Source organism: Ambystoma mexicanum, chromosome 12, assembly GCF_040938575.1.
Source record: "Ambystoma mexicanum isolate Mex_15411 chromosome 12, UKY_AmexF1_1, whole genome shotgun sequence".
NCBI classification, from domain to species: domain Eukaryota; kingdom Metazoa; phylum Chordata; class Amphibia; order Caudata; family Ambystomatidae; genus Ambystoma; species Ambystoma mexicanum.
The window spans coordinates 775842487-775862617 of record NC_090936.1 but is presented as its reverse complement, the minus strand read 5'-3'; the positions used below and the strand labels follow the sequence as shown (position 1 = coordinate 775862617).

At 46.2% G+C, this 20131-nt stretch overlaps 1 protein-coding gene across 5 annotated transcripts in view; it reads right to left on the bottom strand.

Annotated features, from left to right (window-relative positions):
- NAV3 (neuron navigator 3) overlaps window positions 1-20131 on the bottom strand; it is a 1326128-nt gene that overhangs the window by 247073 nt on the left and 1058924 nt on the right. For all 5 annotated transcript variants that reach the window (XM_069629276.1, XM_069629277.1, XM_069629279.1 and 2 more), the window contains one exon: window positions 18945-19105. In XM_069629276.1, the coding sequence (XP_069485377.1) occupies window positions 18945-19105 (161 nt within the window). The remainder of the gene's footprint in view (window positions 1-18944; window positions 19106-20131) is intronic.

Genomic DNA, 20131 nt, shown 5'->3' with positions numbered 1-20131 from the left:
ATACTATCGAACAGGTCGAGAAATAGGATTATCTGGGATTAAGATGTGCCCAGCTAGGCAAATGGGAGCTACAGCTAACAAAGGAGAATGAGACACTGAGAAGATACAGTGGGGTAACTGCAAAATGTGCTGAGAAACCTGGGAATGGCACATTAAAGCCAGCCCTAGTTGACTATAAATATGGGGCCATGTGGATTGCAAGAGGTTAGATATGACCGAGAAGCGGTTTCTGAAAAGATTTCTGGGCTTGCCAAAGAGCACACAATCCACTTCATTGCACATGGAAGTGGCTAAATCCATCTCCAATGAGTGGGCGGCAGTGAAACCATTTTTATGCTGGGTCAGAAGGTGGTCCTCCGTCACACTGTTAAAACAACAGGAGGCACTAACGGATCTAACGGAAGAAGGGGAAACTTCAACACCTGGGTATACATATGCCAGGAAACTCCTGAAAGACATGGGCCAAATGGGAATCTGGAATAAACCAGAATATATTACAGCAGCATCTACATTATGAATTATAAGTGCGATGAGAACAATTCTGTTTGACAAAGTGTCTAGGTCTATCATGCTACCGAATGACTAGGAATATAAATTGAAGGAAGGTTATGAGACATACCTGGACAGCATGAACCCTCAGGTCATGCTCTTATTATACATGACATTTAGATTGGGAATATTGCCTTTAGCTCACCATTTAAACATGTGGGGTCAGATAAATTCCCCCACTGTAGTACATACATCGAAAATGAGGAACACGTTTTCCTACGTTGCCCATTGTACATAAAACAGAGAAGGTCTTACTTTAAACCAAGGTTCATTCGGCATAACATTAGATGCTCCTATGTAGAAGCACAGACGATGAGGTTACCGCGTACGCGGTAGCCACATACTTAACAAGCTCATAGGATAGTGGGGCAGCACTGAGAAAAGAGGCAAACGATGTGAGCACATAATGATTTTGAAGATGGACTGAAGATGAGCTTGCACAAACTATTAGCCCCTACATACATCTGTATTGTGTATTTGCCCAACAGCACTGATTCCGATATTGTGGAAATGTAATGTTAATCAATTATTATCATTTTTTTTATTGTATCATAGAGTTAAATAAATAACTTTTAATAGATATCATCCTGGCCAGTCCTTATATACAAGTACAGCCCATCAGTGAAATACATTTAATCAAAAATACATTTCTCGTATAAAAGAAGTCCTACCAATTAGAGGAACCAAAGAAAGGTTAGAACATTCACTACTTGAGCATTTCAATTATGCCATACACCACTCTCCACATTTTATTGAGAAAAACAATGAGTTCCTCATGGGAGCCAGGCATAAAAATATCCCATCGGACGGCCAGGGGGTGAGAACATTCCAAACCTGGCACTCTAAGGGCCCTTCTTCGCAGCTCATCCATGGTGTCAGTATGAAAGGAGATGTTCTACCGTTTCTGAGTCATCATTGACACAGAAACAAAGGCATCAGTCCCCCCTAGGTGTTTTCAAATGTATTCACAGCATTTAATTTAAGGCAAAGGTAGTCCCACACAATATGGTTACCCAGAAACTTACAAATATAGGGAGGGACCAACGGCCTTTGAAGTTTTGCTAATTGGGGTCCTCCTTGCACCTTAACCACAATGATGCTGCCACCTCACTCCTCTAAGAAATCCGGACTGCCTTGACTTTGCCACCTCCAGAACTATGGGTTAGTTCCCTTCTTATGCACTCAGTCCTACTGCCTTAGAACTATCACTGTTCTTGCTGCGTGTTGCTTCCTAAAACCTTTTGCTAACATCCGAGTACAAGATTGAAAAAGTCAAATCTTGCTGTTTTTGCTTTGTGCTAAAAAGACAAATCTTGCTGTTTTTACTTTGTGCTAAAAAGACAAATCTTGCTGTTTTTGCTTTGTGCTAAAAAGACAAATCTTGCTGTTTTTGCTTTGTTTTAAAAAGTCAAATCTTACTGTTTTTGCTTTGCGCTAAAAAGACAAATCTTGCTGTTTTTGCATTGTGCTAAAAAGACAAATCTTGCTGTTTTTGCTTTGTTCTAAAAAGTCAAATCTTGCTGCCCATTGCAAAATTCTCTGTATTTTGCTTGTATGCTGTGTCATCTCTGTAACTTGCCAGCCCAGTGACCTCACCACTCTCTTTTGTCCCACACCTACCTGCCTTAGCCCCCCCCAGTAGCTTCATCCTCTCCTCACTTCCACCCCAATGGCGCTTTCTGTATCTCCTATATTCTCCAACTGCTTCTCCATTGACTATCCTTCTCTTCTCACTAAGTCTGGTAGGAAGATGTTCAAAAAGGATATCTTGGCCTCTAACCCTGGTCTTCCTGTCGCCGACACCTACTCCAATGCTTCTGCCAGACAGACCCTTACCGACATCCTCTTTGTTGTTCCTTCGCCAGATCTATTGACTCCTCATATGGTCTCTGTGCTCTGCCCTATCTCCTCCTCTCCCATTAATGGTGGCACTCACTGGGAAGTTCTCATGGCTTCCTTAGACTCCTCTAAAGTCATCATTAATATCTACCTAATTGGCACTGTCATGGTCCAAGGCCCTCAGGCCAATCTCCTCCTCTTTGATAGGTGCTTCCCTCGCCTCATCAATTTCTTCTCATCTCCTGCTGTCCCCTCCTCTTCCCCCCTGGCTACCTTGCCCCCACATTCCTCCTCCTCCTCTGCCCCTCCTAGGGCTCTTTCTCCTCCACAGGGCGTACCTCTGATCTGTGCCCTTCCCCGAAAGGTCTTTAAGGCTGGCAAACTTCTTCATATTGCCACTCTCAACTCTCGCTCTGCCGTCAAACACTCCTCTGACATCTGCCACCTCCTTGAATAGCTACACCTTGATGCTCTTGGTCTTACTGAGCCATGGTTCACCGCCAGCTCTGTCACAAGCTTTGACACTCTCCTCCCTCATGGCTACAAGATCCTCTCAGCACCCAGATCCTCCCGGTCCGGTGGGGGGGTAGCCCTGATCTTTCCTGAGTGGATTTCTGCCTCTATCATTCACACTCAGACCTACTCATCTTTTGAATGCCTTGTCTGTAGGCTTTCTCTCTTCCCTACCCATTCTCTTACTATGGTTACCATCTACCGGCCTCCTAGTCAAATCACCTCATTTCTCCCTGAGTGGGCAGACCACTCCTCCTCCCTCCTGGCCTCTACCACTCAATCCCCCCACCTTGGTGACCTAAATATACATTTAGGCTCTCCTTGCTCCTCCTCTGTACTCTTCTGTGACCTCTGCAACTCCCTCTCCCTGTCCATCCTCCCCTCCTGCCCGACTAACTCTGCAGGGCACACACTTGATGTCTTGATCTCCTCTGACCTCCCCCTCTCCATCCCTCTGACCACTCCTCTCTCCTGGAGTGATCACTCCCTCCTCTCATCTCATCTCTCCCTCTCTTACCCCCAAGCCAAGCCTACCCCAACACTGCCACCTACCTTCTTGGACATCCGACCCATGAAGCGTGTGTCAGTTGAGGCTTTTGCCCCCACTTTCTCTCCCCCCTCCACCTTTGGCTGTCTCAAATCCTGACACAGCCCTGTCTCTGCTCTACTCTTCAATTTCTGATACACTTGATGCTCTTCCCCCTGTCATGAGGATCCGTTTGAAGTCCAAAGCCAAGTGCAATTCCTGATATTACTCTGACCTAGCTACACTTAAACGTAAGTGTAGGGCAGCTGAGAGGATATGGAGGACTTCCTGTTCATCCTCTGACAAACTGGCCTGTCGCCTGCTACAAAGGCAATACCGACTCTCTGTCCTCACCAAGAAGAGAGTCCACATTCAAGCTCGTGTCTCTGCGGCAACTAACAACTCGGCCGATCTCTTTAAAATCTGCAAGGAGCTGGCCAACCCTGCTGCATACCCCTCCTGTTGCCTCCCAGGCTCTTTGCAATGCCCTTGCCTCTCACTTCATTTAAAAAACCCAGGACATCCTGTCCACCCTCTCCACCCACACCCCTCCTCTACCCTCTCTATATGTACTTGCTGACCCTCCTTTAGCCACCCTCCCACCATCCTTCTCGTCCTTTCCTCTTTTCACCCCTGACAAGGTTGCTAGAGAAGTCCGATCTATGAAAGCCTCATCAAAACAGGTTCATCCCTGTTCCTCTAAAACCATCAAGGACCACATTGACACCCTCGCTCCGGCCCTTGCTGATTTTTGCAACCACTCCTTTGCCTCTGGATCCTTACCCTCCCCTCTGAAGCACTCCTTTGTGCATCCTCTTCTCAAGAAACCCACAGATGATCCTTCTTGTCAACACAGTCAACCATACCATCCTGCTGAACCGTCTCTGTGAAAACCTGGGTATCACTGATCAGGCTCTGGCCTGGCTGACCTCTTTCCTCTCAGATTGACCCTCCCAGGTCCAACTTGGGTCCTTCCTTTCATCTATCTTCCTCTCTGCCTGTGGTGTTCCCCAGGGGTCTAACCACTCGCCCTGGCTTTTCAACCAATACCTGGCAACTCTCGCCCACTGCATTGCCACTTTCTGCTCAAATTTGCAGTGCTTCGCTGACAACACTCAACTCATTTTCAGGCTGTCCTCTGGCACCTCCTCTCCCTCTCTCATCTCTGATGGCCTAACTGCCATTCAAGATTGGTGTTCCGCCAATGATCTTTGTCTGAATGCCAGCAAGACAGAGAACCTCCTCATCGGCACACCTTCACCATCCTTTCCCCTCACTCTCTTGCCGGCCTTCCTTGGCCCTCCTCCTACCCCACCTGTGAGGCTAAGAACCTCGGGGTCATCTTTGACTCCACCCTTTCCTTCTCCGCGCACATCTCTGAGGTCTCTAAAAAGTCACATTTCCGACTGCACCTCCTCAGAGGTACTCTGCCTTTCCTCTCCTTCCCCCAGAAGCTCATGGTATCCCAAGCTCTCGTTCTCTCTAGCTTGGACTATTGTAACAGACTCTTTCTAAATCTACCTGCCTCTACTCTCCGCCCTCTGCAACTAATCCAGAAGAGGACTGAGAGACTTGTCCTTGGCCTCAAGCCCTGGGATCGTATCTCTCCAGCTCTGAAATTTCTCCACTGGCTCCCAGTGGATGCAAGGATTAAATTCAAAACCCTCTGCATTGTCCACAAGGCTTTCTGGGGCCTGGGTCCAAAATACCTTCAGCTATCCCTCCGCAAATACCTCCCCTCTCGAGCTCTTCGCTCCTCTACCTCCAACTCCCTCAGGATCAGTCGTTTTTCAAAGAAACAAGCTGGGGGTAGATCTCTGTCTTCGGCTGGGGCCTCCCTCTGGAATAGCTTGCCTGCCACTCTAAAACTTGAGGAGAACCATCTCCGGTTCCAGAAGCACTTCAAGACTGTCCTCGTTTCTTCTGCCTTCGCTCCCCCTCTCCCCTGCTGATCTGTTCTCTCTTGGCACTGTGCACCTGGCCACCCTCTGTCCTTCGGGCCCAGGTACCTGCTCACCCTGCCACCCTCCTGCACTGCCTCCAGGCCACACCTTGAACTGGGGTCTGTATCTGTACCCATACAGCCCTTCCCCTTTTTCTTCCTGCACTTATCAGACCTACCCTGTCTGCTGCCTTAAACCTAGCACTTGCAAATTGCTGGCTGCATTACCACTGTTTGTTGCCTTTATCATTTATTTATTTTTATTTATCTGTTTCTCTTCTGCTTCGCACTTTCCACTCCTCCCTCCTTCCATGCACCTTCCCCCCCCCCTCTCCCATGCACTTGCACGTTCTCAATGTCACTGGGCCTAGTAAGATCGTTGTTTTGTTCTCCCCTGTTCCCCTCCCTGGCCTTGTCGCGCTCTGAAACACTTGTGTAAGAACGTGATAGAAGTAAAATATCATTCAATCAATATATAAGGATAGAACCCATCAGCCGTAAACTTGGCGGCCAGGGTGACAATCATTTGTTCACTGTGAGTGTCACCAGGTTCCCCCTCATCACACGCTTGAATTGGTTCAGACCCAGCAACAGAAGATCCTCCCGGGTGCACTTGAGCCACTGAACAACAAGGCTCTGCATCTTTCCCAAGGTTTAATACTTCATGAAGGCAGCCTTAGTAGTGAATGCCTTGTACAGAATCCCCATCAGAGTGTTGCTCCAGGCACGTGCAAGACTCCAATAGAGCATCAAGCTGCTTAATATGATGCGCTCTCGCATCAGGAAGAGATCAAACTCCAAGGCAATCATCTCAGCCGGGACATAAGATGGCAATCTCACAATAGGCCTAAGAAGCTTTGTTTTGATTTTGGTTAGGACCTTCAATACGCCCCAGCCACAGATCTCAGCTACATAACAATGGATGGGAACAATTTTTGCAGTAAACAATTTAAGCAATGCTCCCACTGAGCAACCCCCCCATACTCGCGCATGAACAAACGGCCCCCAAAAGTTGAGCAGATCGCACCTTTAAACTGCTCAAATGATATGTGCCTCTGTGACTATGCTTCAGTAACAACGCCAAGATAAACATGCTGTGCCTCATTCCGAGTATGGCGTTAAGGGATAGCGGCCACCGGTAACTAGACCGGTGGCGGTGATCCCTTACCGGCATACTCCAAGTTCCCTTTGCGCCCTCGCCCTTAACGCCTGCTTTGAGCAGGTGTTAAAGTCGAGGGCGCAAAGGGGCCTCCAAGCCAATAACAGTGACCGTAATGAACGGTCACCGTTATTTGCATCTTCCCCATTCCCATTGAGCTCATTTGGGAATGGGGAAGAGCCTTGGTGAATGGGGAATTACCGCCCCGCCAACCTTGGAATGGGGCGGTAATTCCGCCATCCACCAAGGCGCTGCCGGTCCGGGTACGGCGTCAACCAAGGTGTTAATAGCGCCATTGGTTAGCGCCGTACTCGGAATGAGGCCCACTGGCTCATAACCTCAATTTGGGTTCCCTTTAAATTCCAACTTACTCTAACTGCACATCTGTGGGAAATATGAAAGACCATGATCTTGGTTTTGACAGTATTTACCCTGAGAGAGTTCAGGGCCGAGTAGGAATTTAGGTTATCCAATGAGGTTTGGAGGCCACCCGCTGTGAGGTCCGAGACGACAATGTCGTCTGTGTACCCTATCCACAGTACAACCATATCGCGTAGCTTAGGTTGGGGCACTTAGGGTCAACCACAGCAAGCCCTGTATAAGAGGGGTATAGGTTGAAAAGGATGGGGGCCAAGATGCAGCCCTGCTTCAGGCCGACATCTGTGTGAATCCAGGCCGAGGTTCCTCCGTGACCCTCCAACCTTATTTTAACATGGGTCTCAGCGTACAACAGCATAATCCTCTTTAACAGACCAGATGGAATTTCCCAACTATCTAGATTCCCCCACAACCTGGCATGGTCACCCGTGTTGAATGCAGCACTATAATCCACAAATACAGCATACATAGATCTCTTGCAACTTATCTCTGCTTGCTCGACAATGGTTAAGAGCATCAGTATGTTGACAGATGTCGAGAAACCCTTTCTGAAGCCATTCTGGTTCCAATGGATGATGTTACTAGCCTCAGGCCAATTGGTCAACTCGTCCAGTAAGGTCTGTGCAAAGACCTTGGAAGAAACCTCCAAAATGGCCAAAAGGCGATAATTGCAGGGATCAGCTGGAGCGCCCTTCTTGTATACTGGAACCAGGATGCTGTCATGCCAAGAGCAGGGGAGCGCCTGGGTAATAGCAATACAGCTAAATATATGATGGAGGACCCTTGCCCAGAGGGAGATATCGGCTTTGATGATCAAATTGCAGAGGCCATCCGGCCCAGGAGATCTGGAGGATTTGCTAGCACCAATGAACCCAGCAACCTCCTGTGTGATTTTTATCAAAAATCCAGTGACCCATTTCCATAGGGACAAAGGGCTGTCTCACTTAAGAGTGTCCCAAGGTAGATGTAATATAGGTGATCCATTCAGACTCAGGTACACCGTTAAGGTCTGATGGAGGAGAGCCTTGGCCATTGACAATCTGTCAGACATTTCTCATATCGTTGTTAATTGTAGTCATCACCAGATCGCGCCACTTTTGTCATTCTCTTGAATACTTATGGAGTTTATTCCACTTAGAAAAGATGGCCTTAATCATCCTCCTTCCTTCAGCGTGCGCCACAGGGTCAGCCACCTCCTGTGACAGTTTATGCAGCTCTCTGCAGAGCAATCTCTTTTTGTCATGTTTAACTCTATCATAGCAGTGTCTGTGTAGCTGAGTAGTGCTAGTGGCCCTCCATTTTTTCCCCTTGTTAACCATTGGGATACTCTCAGAGACCTGTGCAATAAGGCCCTGAAATTGTGTTATTGTTGCGAGGCCCACTTTTACATTTTCCCCAGGGTAGAAACAGGCCCCAATGTTGGGAAATCAGAGAAGACCCTGCGTGCAGTTGCCATCGGGGCTCGATTCCAGTGGGATTCCAACCCTCTCTGGTCATTGCTCTATTGAGAATTCCAGAACCTGTATTATGATTGCCATAGCTGCGACACACCATGTCTAAAGATATGATGACAGTAAAATGGTTGCTTTCCAATCAATGGTGAATGCTCATATCAATTATGACAGTTGGATGATTGGCCACAAATACGTAACCGATAATGCTGGAGCTGGACGGAGAGCACTGCGTGAAATGTAGTGGACAGTCTTAAGGATGGGCCCCATTCTCGATAAAAAAGCCTGGTGAATAGAGATGAGTTGCCCAGCACAGGGCCCTGGAACAGCTAGGATTGAGTCTAGACTCGCGCCGCGATCCAGTGTAATGTGTTTCCATGTTCCCAGTCTCAGAGTCTTGATTGCTGGGAATCCAGAAATCACCAACCAGGATAGTTGTAAGAACATTAATATCACAGTCAAGCCACCCCACTAGGTCTTTCATTACAGCACTATGGGGGACAGCTTATGGTGGGTCATGTATGTTTACAAGCAGAATATCCTGTGCCCTAGGCAAATTAATCCCATACAGAGACAAAAGACAAAGGCAAACTTGCGCTATTACTTCTCCTGGACCTCTCGGCTGCTTTTGATCTTGTTAATCATAAGATTCTCTGTCACCACCTCAAATCAGCTGCTCACTTCTCGGACAAAGCCTCTACTTGGATCAGTTCCTTCCTCGATAATAGATCAATGCGTGTGTTCTCTCCTCTAGCAGCTGCCCCACCTGCTCCGGTCTCCTGTGGCGTGCCTCAAGGGTCCTGTGTCTCGCCCACGTTATATAACGTGTTTACCAAACCCCTTTTTGATATTCTGGCCCATCTGGGTGTCACGTATACCAATTATGCGGACGACACCCAGATACTAATCCCTATCACAGGTGACTACACTACTGATTCCCTCGCCATCAACGCCATCTACCAGGTTATCCAAGCCTGGATGGCTCAACACGGACTGTGTCTAAATGATGAAAAGACAGAGCTCCTCATCCTTGGCTCACCACAAAAACTCACCAAACTCGACCCAGCTTTTAAGTCCTTCACCATTGATGGGAATACCATCCCTATAGCGAAGGACACGAAAACCTTAGGGATTTACATTGACTCGACCTTATCTCTGACTAGACAAACTAACTCTGTCTCATCAGCAGCAGCTTACACTTGTAAGCTTATTACTGCTTGTCGCCCGTTCCTTTCTACAGCTAACTGTGTGACCTTGGCCAGGACCCTCGTACTGTCCAAGGTCGACTACTGCAATGCCCTTTACCTAGGCACCAATCGCTGTAACTTAAATAAGTTACAAATTGTCCAAAACAATGCGATTAGAGCTGCCCTCAATATTCCCAGGCGCCAGCACATATCTGACACTAGGCGTAACCTCCATTGGCTCTCTATCCCAGACCGCATTTCATTGAAGTCTCTGGCTCTCACCCATAAATGCCTTCACAACCAAGCACCCTGCTACTTGGCGAACAGATTTGACCTCCATAGCTCCTCTAGACCTCGCAGATCGGCCCAAGCCAATTGCCTTGTCATCCCACGATTCAATCTCCAAAGATCAGGCGGATCCAGCTTCCCTATCCTGGCAGCCAAACTTTGGAACTCACTCCCTAATGAGCTGAGAGCTGAACCTTCCTTCCCGAAATTCAAACACCTTACCAAAGCCTGGCTGTCCTCCCAAGACATTTAACACTGCTCACTGCCCTATTTGCACTCTGACCTACCTTTGTTCATGCATTCGGCCCAGTTTCTTACTGCTACTCTCCTGATTGCAAAATTCTTGTAATTTTACTGTAAAAAACATTGTTATACTGCTTTGTTATGCTCTTATCATGTTGTATCCAAGTTATGCGCCCGGTTGCCCCTGGGCCTGGTGCGCTATAGAAATAAATAAATAAATAAATAAATAAATAAATACAGCTGAGCAATCAGGATATTTGGTGAGTCACATTGGACTTGGTCAATTGCAAGGGTTTTTTCACACCCAAGATCAGACCACCCTTTGGCCTGCCAAATTCCCTTTGATTGCAAGCCTATGAAGTATCACCCACCCGTTTAGCACCAGTGGGTCAACCAGCCCAGTCTCCTGCAGAGCCAGTACACTAAAGCAATCCACATGCCCAAGCAGACCCTCATCTTCAAACAGATGTTTATGCCGCCTGGTGTTCCAGCATATGAAGAAAGAGGAGTGGTTAGGGATTTCTCAGTTTTCTCTATCGGACCATCCCTGCGAGCCACTCCCAATGGGTATCCTTGTTGGCAATACCGATGGCTTCCTCCCCATGTCCATATTGGGAAGCTCACAGCCCTGTAGAATGTTAGTTATAGCAGGGTTGGTTTGGGCTTGGCTAGAGCACAGGGGGCGCCCACTGGATGGAAAGGTACGGCTTCAATTATGACTTTGCTGATTACTGGATTAGGCCCAACCACCAGGCGACCACCATGCATCAAAGATGGGAAAATATTAGAGTTCAAGGAAACACATTCATAGCCAACTCGGAAACACTATTGTGAGTGATCAATGACATAGTCAACCATTGAGACCAGCGATAGAGAGACAAAAGAGGTGACATAATCGGCACCCTCATATTGAAGTACAGCCCTGATGGCATTGCTACAGATAGAATGGAGCAGGATAATTGAGTGGAACAACTCCAATACTTGGGCCTGATTCAAGAAGTCAGATCAATCTCTGTGAAAGAAGCTCCTGATTTGCAGCACCCTTTCGATACGACCCGTAAAGGAGCTCACCTTATTGGGCCCTGTCTCAGTCCTTGTAGATGTCACTAAGGATGCGTCCACTGATGTAAGTACAGAGCCAGCAGGGGCGTTGGAAAGAGGTGTAGTTGTAGGGACAGCAAACAAGTGGTTTAGATTATGCAGAGCAGTGCAGTCTTTCGACACATGTTGTGTCCCCCCATCCTTCTGAGGATTTGGTGCCCTACCCCCTTTCTAAGGGCCAACAATAAAAAGTGAACTAAGAGGCAGGGGGAGCATCCACCAAAGGACTACCATGCCAACAGCAGCAAGCAATGCAGTGGGATCGCTCAGTGGGGATTTCAGATCCGAGATACAAAAAGAGGTCTGAACAGCGTAGTTATTCCTTCCCGTGGGTTTCACAAGACGTGGTGTAAGAAGCCCAATAGTGTCAACAGGTGGAGCCTGGGGGTTGACCAGACAAGACGAATCGCCTTTACAGGGCATCACCCGAGAGAGTACGACTTGTGGACACAGTGTAGGATTAATGGGAACAATAGTTGGTCCTGGGATCCAAGAATGATGGGGGTCAATAGGAGCGATATACAAGGGTGTCGAAGAAGCCTTTCCAGCTGGCATGCTGATATTGAGGCTAGAGTTCAGGGCTGGCTCGGATTTTGACATAGAAGGTCTTTTGTTTGCATATTTCATTGCTTGACATATGACTTTCCTTTTTTCCTGAATGGACCATTGTTTGCTTTATTAGCTTTCAGAACTTCGACAGACTCCTTGGGCACCACTAGTCGGTATATTGCTGCATTAGCAGGTGTGGGAGGCTTGAGTATAGCAGAGGGGGTTGGAATCGGGGTTAAGTGTTCAAGATGTTGGCCGATGTTTTTTACTGAGCCGGTGAGTGCCAAAACTGCACTCTCCAATGATTTGAGGGCAACAGCATGGGCAGTCATGGCAATATCCTGTGACTTAAGATGAGACAAGGTTGAATCCGATTGGGTTAGAAGAGCAGACAGCAGCTTTTCCAAGGCAGCAAACATTGACGCAGAGTCACAGCGTTTAGTGCTGTTTCTGCGCAACCAAAAAAGTATTGATGAAGTTTGAGGGTTAGAAGACAGATTGCGTGGAGGAATACCCTCTTGGGTATCAAATGGATCAGCAGGATCATCGGGAGAATCATCAGGTGGAAAAGATAAGTTTACATCCGAAAAGGCGGCAGAAGGATGAACAACCGCAGAAACAACCACCTTACTGTGTGCAACAACATCCACCTTATTGTGTGTAACAACATCCAAGGCAGGAGTGACAGTAGTGGCAGGTCTAACAGAAAAGGCAAGAGACTGATCTGTGAGTTTGCATCCTGCACCACCAGAAGCAAGATCCACTTCTTCACTATAAGCACCTGCAGTATGCAGCACTGATGACAAAGGAGGGGGAAGATCAGGTCCAGAGCCAAGGCCAGACCCGATACCAACCCCCAATACTGAAGAGACAGACTCAATGAATTTAGAGCCTAAGCAGGGAACAGATGCAGACAGCTCTGCCTCCCAAAGAATGGCTAAGTCGCAAGGGGTGGAGCCAAGGTAGCCGATGTAGATGTGGAATCAACCGCCACAATTGGATCAGGGGGAGCCATTAACTCGGGTAAGTAATAAACACTGATTGTGGGTGGCGATTTAGAGCAGAGTAGAGATTTAGCAGCTTTCTTGGTTTTGTTGGCACCAACGCAGAATATCTTTTGCAAGCAGGATTTAATCACTCGTTCATGGGGCAGGGGTGGAGACACAAGAGCAGGAGCTAGAGCAGGGATATGGATAGGGGGAGGAGGCTCGTACAGGCAAAGCGAGGGACATGCAATTGTCCAGAATGATTTTAGCCCTTCTAGTTCAGCTGTATGCGGTATTGCTCTGGAAGCTACTCCGTTCCTGCCATTAGCTACACGCCGCCCAGCATCGAGTTGGGGGCCGTCAGCAGAAGGAAACAGGGTGGTGGAGGTCAGATTAAGTGAGAAGGCGGCAGCTTCCACAGCTGTGGTGGCACTACGAGTCCCCATGTGACAACAGGTAAGCCCCTTAGTCCGCTTCACCCGCTTCACTCCCCCTGCAAGGTGGCGTGAAGCTTTCCTGAGGGATGACAATAGCAATCGTTAGAATGCCGTAATTTGATACAAACGGTCAACAAACAGCGAGCTGGCAACAGGTGGTAAGGCAGCAAGCAGTAAGCAGGGCAGTAAACAGGGCTCACCTTATAAAAGGTCCAAGAGTCCACTGGTACCAGATCCTGCAGTGGTCCTCAGCATGAAGCATAAAACATGCCAAACACAGCAAACACACTCCACCACACTCCGCAACACGGCAGGAATAGAACAGTGAGGCAGGAACAGAACAGTAGAGGTAGCAGAAAGACTACCAAGTCAGGCACAGCAAATCAATGATGTACCCACTGATTTGAGAACCAATATAGGGACCAGGAAGAAATGATTGCTGCATTATTAGACTCGAGCGATTTGGAAGGCATTAATAACAGTTGTTTATAATGAAGAACTTCACAAATATTGATTAGTTAAAAGAAGATTTCTATACATTAGATGGGCACTATGCACTTTGGGACTTACAATTGTCGAGTTTTAGATTATCATACTAATTGTTTTAGCTATATTGCACAATGTGACATGGATAATCTGTTTGTGTATGTGTTCGTATTAATTTAAGAACAAAATACAGGCACTATGAAGTTATAATTGTTGTTTTCTCAGACTGAGAGATCTGATTAGTATTAATGATACAGCTAATTATTATTGAAAGCATCTGAGGAGTATTGTCAAGCTTAGAGCAAATTATCACACAACAGATGAACCCAATGCACTATGGAAAGTAGTATGGTTGCATTGTAGCTTATCATAATTGCTGTTTTAGTTATATTGTATGATGTGACGTCCATAACTTGTTGCATATGTATTTGTTTTTGTTTTATGGATGAAATGTCCAAAATAAACATGATTGATTGAATACATAATTACATTACCACATGTTTGCCATCATTCCTCAGCCCCATTCCCCCATGTTGCACCAGAGCAGAGGAGCAAAAGTGAGAATAGAAGATATATGCACACTCGACAAATGCAGATCTTCCGGAGTTAGGTACAACATCAGGTTAAGCCCCAGGCCACTGGCAAAACAAATGCAGTCAATGACAGAAACAGTCCTGCTTTCCAAACACACAACAGCATGTCTCAGAGTTCCAATGCTGTTACAAGGAACATGTATTATTGGTTCAATAAAAGTTAGAGAAAATAAATAAAGGAGCCTTGGCACTCAATGTTCATGAAGTATTATATTTTTGTTTAGATATGGTCAATTATAAGATAACTGCAAGATCTGTTCCTAGTATTTCCTGGCAGACATCGTGGGACCTTGCCACACTCATGATCCCAGCACATGAGTAGAAACTTTGCTTTACAGTTATATGCAGATCTTTCACTCCACCATCAGTTGGACACCGTATCTAGAGACTAGTTTCCAACTTGCATATCTGATTCCACGTTTTTGCTCACTTGGCAGATGTCCAGCACCATAACATGGCCCAGCAGTTTCATGAGAATTGACTGCTGCCAAACTCTATGTCATTCTCCAGTCTCTACATAGTTGATCATTCAGCTGTCACACCTGCAAAATACAGCAGCATGCCTGCTCGCCGCAGTCCTTCTATGTCAGCCTATTTTCCTGACTGATTTAGTTGTACTGGCTTTTGGTTACCAGAGGATGAAATGTTAGGCCTTGTGCATTTTCCATAAACCTTTAGAGGCAACTGGCCCATCTTTCACTTACAATTAGTTTAATCTCCACAACCTGCTCCGCATCTTACCTATTCATCAGAATTCACAAGTGTGAGAACTCACAGTTTGAAAGAGGCATAATGTTATGAATTGCATATCGGTAGCAGCCAGAACAGTAAACCGATATGTGTCCCCTACCCATTTTGGACCACTGAATGAAGAGAAATAATAATAGTTCATTATCTAAGAATACAATCATAAGATTTCACAGGAATCTACTAATATTTCAGTAAACTGTTAATGATAGCACAAGGCACTTCTGGTTTAGCTGGTCTGAAGAGGTGAAGAGGAGTGTCCCGGATGTTGGACCTTTTACTGATTCTTATTGTGTTGTATCGTATTTGGCAATTTGTATAGTGCTCTTTCCCCACTTGTGTGGCCTCAATGTGCTTTTTCCTCAGTTGGAATGCGCTTGGTGACCGTAGTCAATGCGGTTGGAAATTCTAAGGAGTTTAGCTTAGGAGATGCATGTGTGCATGTTGCTCTTCTAAGACTTGGGTGGCTGGCAAGGCTCGACTAAGCAGCTCAAGAGAGGTCAGACGCATGGGTGGGTGCTGTTGAGGGTTAGAGATAGATTGCAATTGTTGAGAGAGTCTATGTGAGGGCACCTATACCGGTTTCCTTTCGGGCGGTGGTCGCTGTATGCTAGTGGCAGAGGTGTTGAGGTACATCAGGTGTTTCAGTCTGGGCGGCTATGTATGAACTAGACCGGATGTGCTTGGTCATAGCTTATTCTATAGTGCATGGATGCTTGGCCGTGCCTTTCAGCCTGTGTACACACTAGTGGTGTGAAGAGATATGTATCGTGGGCTGCGAGATTGCTTGGCTGGGGCAATATATGACCAGGTCTAGAATTGAAAGCCCTATACCAATCGGCCTAGCTTTCATACTGTCTCAGGTTTCCAGATATATTAAACAGAGATGGAGGCTACACCTAGATTTGAGAATCCTGTATAGTGGGAGAAAGGCCTATGTTTCACAGTGCAGTTGGTTTAAGCATATGGTAAACAAAGACGGAGGCTATGCCTAGATCCGAGAATCCTGTACAATGGGAGAGAAGCCTAGGTATCACAATGCAGTAAGTTTGATCATAGAGTAAACAAAGATGGAGGCCATACCCATATTCGAGAATCCTGTATAGTGTGCAATAGGCCTATGTCTCAAAATGCAGTAGGTCTCATCCTACGATGAACAAAGGTGGAGGCTACACCTAGATTCGAGATTCCTGCATGGTCGGGGTGCTACGCTTCACAGTGCTGTAGGTTTCAGCCTTTAGTACAGTAGGTTTCTGTAGTATAGCAGGCATTCATGGTTTGTTGTACCTAGATTTGGGAATACCTTTGTAGAGGGAGATTGCTAGTGTTGAGACCTTCCCTGAATGAGTGATGCAGGTTAACAGTGGCAGTGAATTACTTAGTGATGGGCGTGTGCTACCCTGGGCTACTTATTTCATTGTTAGTCGTCTCTCATGTGAGCTGGTGTGCGGGGGCACGGTCAGAGAGTTCTGAGTGTTGCAGGGGTACCAAAGCGAAAGCTGCTGGTTTACCTGGAGTGCTTGTCTGGTGAGAGTGTTGTTGTGGGTGGGTTGATGGTGGATCAGGTGTGCCACAATGAAAGCTGCTGGCTTACCAGGAGAACAAGTCGGCTGGGAGTGTTAATGAGCAAAATGTGGCTGTGTGTCATTTGAAACTGCTGCGAAAGCTGCCGGCCCATGAGCTGTACTTAATGCAGGGGCATTTATTAGTAGTGTATTCACAGGGAGTAGTGGGTTAGGATAGTATTGAGAAGAGCCAGGTTTTTAAGGGCCTTCCTGAATTTCAGGTGGTTTTCTGTGTTGCGAATTGGTAGCGGTAGCGTATTACACATGATTGGCGCTTGGACGGAGAGGGAGGACCCACCAAATCTAGTGCAGCTGTGGGATGGGATCACTAGGCGAAATGCAGTGCGAGTTCTGAGGTTCCTGGAAGGTTGGTAGGGGACAATTCTGTCATGGAGGAATTCAGGTCCGGTGTTGAGGACTGTGCGATGGATGATACACATGGTTGTGAGGGTGATGCGTTGAGCAATAGGGAGCCAATGGAGGACTCTGAGGGTAGGGCTGATGTGTTCTCTGGCAGGCAGGTTAATGAGCAGGCGTGCTGCAACATTTTGATTCTTTGGAGTTTCCTTAGTCGGGATGCTGGGGCTCTTAGGTAGAGGCCGTTTGTGTAGTCTAGGTAGGAAAGGATGATGAGTTGATGGCCATGAAACAATGGGGATAAGTGAGGTAGGGGAAAACCCGCCCGAGGATACGGAAGTGGAAGAAACAGGTTTTGGATACGGTGGTGATATGTTGGGTGAGGGATAAATCTTAGTCAAATTCTCTTCCAAGGTTTTTAACCATGTTTGAGTGTGCTTGTCTTAGTGAATTGGGCCACGAGATTGGTTGGGGGATGAGTGATGTTTTCCCACAGACTAAGATTTCAGTTTTCCCAGGGTTGAGGATGAGGTGGTTGGATGTCATCCAGTGATCAATGTCAGAGATATCATATATGACCATACAGAATTGGAAAAATCGTGAATACAAAATGTAATTTTGTCTAATCAAAGTCACTTCTCATTATTTTACTCTCGGCTTTCAAACCATAAAATCAAAAAACGGATCCAAGCAGATAGCTTGTCCAACAGATGGCACGCAAGATCGATGACAAAAATCATTGGGGACGGCAAACGCAAACCTACACTTTTCCAAGATCTGGGTGCACATCAGTGACTAGTATTAAAAGTACTTTGTCAACTGGTGGTAGTTAATACTGTATTTTCCGATTGTGCATAAGGCCCTCGAAGCAACTGTATTCAGGGTGAAAATGCCTAAAAGCAGAATATGGATCTTGGTGGGACAGTTAGCAACTCTAGAGCTAGTCAACTACACTTCTCAGAGGTAAAAACAGCCAGGAACTACCTTCAAACTGAAGACCCGGTACGTCTAAAGCTTGTCCCAGTTTAGAAACTCATGTTTTGTAAATTCCACCATCATTATGAACACAGACGGTCTAAAGTGCACAGACCTGGGCACAGATTAAGACTCAAGATTGATAGGCAGAAGGCCACTTATTCCACCTCTGGCCTTGCATGTCTTGTAATTGTGTTATTTTGAGTTGTTGAACAGGACAATGTGAATCATAGAGTGTGCAGTAATTATAGAGAGGTTAGAGACTGAAGCAGGGGACATGACACATTTGCAAAGCAGGCATGTTCCCTAAAATGGTTAGATTACATCCCACAACTATGACATCTCAATTTCAGCACCCTGCACTTAGATCACAATCAAGGCATTTGTGCTGAATACCTCCTGACTTTGAGATCTCATGGTGTGTGTTGCTTGGGTAATTTATTAGTTGTTCGAAAGCACAATCCTTCTTGCTCTAAATATGTCCCTAGGTTTAGTTTTCTAATGCTGAGAGTTTTTACATCCCCTATGTAGGCATGGATTATTGTGTGTTTTAGGCTACGTTGGATCTTTTGTGTATTCCTGATCTAACCTGCTCCACTGTTCCCCAATTAGCAGAACCTCTGAAGTGGTCTTGATCTAAAATCAGACAAACTGGAATTATTATTTCATCTTTTTAAATTGTCCCTACTTTCAGTACGTGAGTCAGTGATTTAGTGAGTGCCTGGTTATTGCACATCCTACTGATAACAGTCTCTATAAACTTGGGCTGGTAATGTCTGACACTAATAATACATTACGTGATGGCAGCATACAATACATCATGTTTTTCCCTTGAGGTGTAACTGGTCTTTTTACACAGTGTTGGTCATTCCTTAGACCAAAGAGTCAAATTCAAATAGGGTTCCTTCAATTCAATCAATAGCGAGATCTGGGTTAATCTTGGCAAACTGCACAGTTTGCTCTCCTCTAAGTGGATGCATTTCTGTGAGGTGAACATCAAAGTTGAACATGTCGTTATACATGGACACTTTCTGATTTACTCCTTGAGGGGAGACAGGGTGCACTAAACTTACCCAAGTTAGAAAAGCTATACTTTCCAGTTGCAGAAGAGGACGTGGCGGTGGGAGACACAAGAGGGGATTGGTTGCCAGTGTCTTGCAGGCCTCCAGTAGAATGCGAGCGCAGCCATTCCTTGCCTTCTTCATGACTTGGCTGCCTAGACGATGGGGTATACCTGCAAATTGTCATCATTTATAAGATTAGTATCCATTGACATTTTGAAAGCTGCCCAATACAATGTTTATGAATTCCCTTAAACAATTCACCGGGAATGATAAAACAACATTTCAGCATAATAGTTTGTGTTTCTACTTTGGAGAACATGTCCTCTTGTGTTCTATGGTGACGGAAAAAAATTGAGAACATTTTAAAATGAAAGTAGGTGCATTTAATTTAGCTGCAGTGTGTCTCTTATCAGAGCCATACTTTGGAACCCATCCTGAGAATAGTGTGCGTGCAGGCAGAGAAGCAGTAAAGAGACAAATTAAAAAGCCGCAAAGATGCCGTATGATTAAAAGTGTGCCATTTTACAGCTTTTAAGTGGATTAAATTAGTCTGCAGAGAGCGTGCATTGTTTACAAATGGGTGAAATGTGCGATCATAAAAATGCATTTATTCAGTCTATTGGTATTTAAATGCCACTAGTATTAAAGTGAAAAAAAAAAACTAAATGGTAACAACAGCCACAAAGGCATGTATACTGTGCTTTGTGCAAACATTTCGGCGAATATCACGTACAATCAAAAGTATCAAGTTCAAGCAATAATTGTTGTTCGGAACTGGAAAATATTTTATCAAGGCAGCATACGAGTGGAAAAAGTGTATGATAGTAGTAGATGATAGTAGTAGAGGTGCCATTTGCCGACTTAGTAGTGTGGGCCATTAACGAGCTGCTAATGTCAGCAATGGAGGCAGAATGGAGCGGGGAGGAGGCGGGCTGGAAGGAGGCACCCAGCGTCAGAGCCGGGTCTGGACCAGAGCACAGGAGGTGGAAGGGTGGCTGATGGGTTGGGGCGTGTCAAACTGAGCTGAAAGGGGGTGGGTTGCCTTCAAAAGGGGTGGAAGGCAAAGAGTGGGGAGTTATGGGAGTGCCGCCCACCTTGAAACAGTGAAGAGGGGACAGGGCAGGAGCACACAATACTAATGGCTTGACAAGTGGCAGTGCAGGAAAGACAGGTGCCATTTGAGAAGCACAGGAAAA